The 2,837-nt window shown below is 39.6% G+C and overlaps 1 protein-coding gene across 1 annotated transcript; it reads right to left on the minus strand.

Moving 5' to 3' along the window:
• Nucleotides 1-108: 108 nt before the first annotated feature.
• LOC123964337 (meprin A subunit beta-like) lies at nt 109-1,434 on the minus strand (the record flags this gene model as incomplete). The annotated part of the gene is made up of 2 exons (XM_046041375.1): nt 109-315; nt 1,285-1,434. Coding segments are annotated over 2 exons (357 nt in total), but the record flags the coding sequence as incomplete, so codon positions are not given.
• Nucleotides 1,435-2,837: the final 1,403 nt, after the last annotated feature.

Consider the following 2,837-nt stretch of genomic DNA (forward strand, 5'->3'; position numbering starts at 1 on the left):
CAGTCTAAATGTTGCTTGGAGTCGCCAAAGTCAGAAACATCCACATAGGGGCTTTAATTAAAAAAACTATACTGTGGATCATACAGTATGTAATATTTCATTTGTTACCTGAAATACTCTTGAAGAGCTTCGGTTTTCTGCTGCGGTCATCCTCTCGCACCCAGATGTTGAGAACATCATCTGCTGCCCCGGTGTTATGGAGGAAGAACTGCAGACACTGGGCTCCAGGTTTGGGATAAAGCCAACGACTCTCCAGGACTGCACGGTCACCAGGTTTAGCAGAGGCCGTGCTGAAGTGCATGAAGAAGCCTTTTCCTGAGGGCAGAGAGAACTTGTTGGGCCTCAGAACTTTCAAATTACAGTAAACAAATGAAAAGTTAGTTCTGCATGATCACCTGTGTAGTGTTATGTGGGTTATAGTGTTATGTAATTGCTGGTGGGATTACTGCAGCGATAACATTCCTCTCTATTTAATGGCACTGTCACTTCAAGAGTGCTGCATGGGACGGATCGTGCGAGAGGGATGAGTTTCCGGCAGGACACGGGGGAAAAACGGAAGTGTCAGGCCCCGTGGTGTAGAGAAACGGCACGGGATGTACTTTTGGGTTATTGATATGGAGGATATCTCCATAAACCATGGTAAAGTACATTAATAATCCTTGAGATCGGCAGACGGAAGTGTGAACTAGCTAGCGGACCAAGGTAGATGCACGAAGACCTGGGTGTCCCAGCTGATTCCTGACGATCGATAACCGAGTGAGTGTGTGTATCTTCGCCACAAGGAGAAGAGACTCTGACCAGTGGCGAGAGCGTGAGTGAGTGTATTAATAAACAAAATCACATTATATTAGTCTATACTGACGATGTAAATAAACAATGCTTATTTTGTACTTTTCCAATGACTTAGAGGGGAGATACACGTGAGGAGTTCCTGGTGTGTGTGTGTGTGGGCGTGTCCTGAGGACGCACACTGCATTTTAGTGTTGGGCAAAGTGTATTCTGTGAATGAACGTATTTTATGGTAAATTCAAATATTTCACCTTGAGTTTAGAATTGTGTGGCTAAGTGAATGTATTTATTTATATTTGGTTTTTATTTTTCTCAATTTAGTAAAGGCCACTACTGTTGTCTAGTCTAGAGTGGTGTTATCTAGTCTAGATTTGAACTGTTTTATAGATTTTGTCGTTTTGTTTCTGTTGCACAACAAAAGTTCAGTTTTATCTTATCTGCTTTTTCCATTGTTTCTTTAACACATTAACATGCATTGTAATGATTGACAGTCACCTTTGCATTGTCCCATGTTGGTGAAGTCAGTCTGAGGCCCTCCTTTCACAGAACTACGTTGTTCCCACTTTGCATTGCCAGGACCCTGAATCATCCCACAAATGTCCTCCTCCTCAAAGTCACAACTGCCCACAAAGGTAGAAGACTTGGCTGTGGAGAGAAAACTTTTTCATCAAGACACTTCAGTACAGACTTGAATGACCAACACTTAATCTTGTCTCATTTGCCACCATTCCTGTCATAAACCTGTAGTACTACCAAAATGTGTATATTTTTACATGGATAATACATTGATTAATTGTACAAAACATTTTCCCCCCTTAATGTTTTTGTATTACACTGAGTGTTAAATATTCAATACTTCAACAAAACAATAACAAGGGAGTAAGAATCTGATAGCAGGTGGACCAAATACACACACACACAAAGATACACACAGACACACACAACTACATCTATCCTTCCACATGTATCAACACGAACATATAGGCCTACTAATTATATTTCCTAAGAAGGAGAGGTAGGAAAAGAAGGAGAAAGTAAGAATACAAGTACAAATAAATATAAGAAATTAAAATGAAAAATAGACACACATTAATTACTTCCTACGAAGTAAATTTTACATTCTTAGACAAAGTTAATTATATGCACACCACAATGAACTCATTAATTAGCCCTAGAGCGAAGCCATGGGTCCAGGGAACAAAAACCTATGGACCAATGTGACATGTAGTGTAAAGCTCTTTGAGTGGTCGGGCAACTAGAAAGGTGCAATAGAAGAAGAAAGAAAGAAAATTAACTCAAAGAATGTCAGGAAATTAAATATTCTAACACCTATTTATTAAACAGAAAAATACAACCGTACCGTCCGTGATGGGATCTCACCACGTGGGTGAACAAAGAGAGGCCTACATGGAAAAACAAAAGCCTCAACAATGAAACACCAAAATCCCACCAGGCCTTGCAAATCTCATCTGGGTGTGATTTTAGTTTGAATTGAGATCCTGTTTTTTTACTGGACGACATCAAGAGGACCCCTGGAAATTCCTGTGACACGACCACGACGTCACCGAACGTATTAAGATGCCTCACCTTTCCATTGCAGCACGAGCTGCTACGGGAGGTGTTGCACTGCCTGCCAACGCTGTACTTTAATAAACGTAGGTGACAGTCTCCAACTCACTTTACGAGCTACAGACATTTCATTTTGACCCTTTTTTCTCTTGGTTTTCTTAAAGAGAGTACATTATGTTTCGTCATGCGACGGCAATATTTTAGAAACAGTGGAATCTACTTTTTTTTATAATATTATGACAAAATGATTGTATATTGAATAAATATCACATTATGCCAAATCAATGTTCACTGTCTGCCATTTTGATACCACTTCAGAAATGTTCTAATTCTACATTTTGGCAGCTGTTGTCAATAACCTTTGAAAGAAGTTTAGCTTCATAATGTTTAGCCAGGTTCAAACGACAAACCAAGGTAAGGTGTTCTTTAAAACTGTTGGCAAACATCACTAGAGATACTAAAAATAGTTCTTCTAAAAA

The sequence above is a fragment of the Micropterus dolomieu genome, unplaced genomic scaffold (assembly GCF_021292245.1).
Source record: "Micropterus dolomieu isolate WLL.071019.BEF.003 ecotype Adirondacks unplaced genomic scaffold, ASM2129224v1 contig_1822, whole genome shotgun sequence".
Taxonomy (NCBI): Eukaryota; Metazoa; Chordata; class Actinopteri; order Centrarchiformes; family Centrarchidae; genus Micropterus; species Micropterus dolomieu.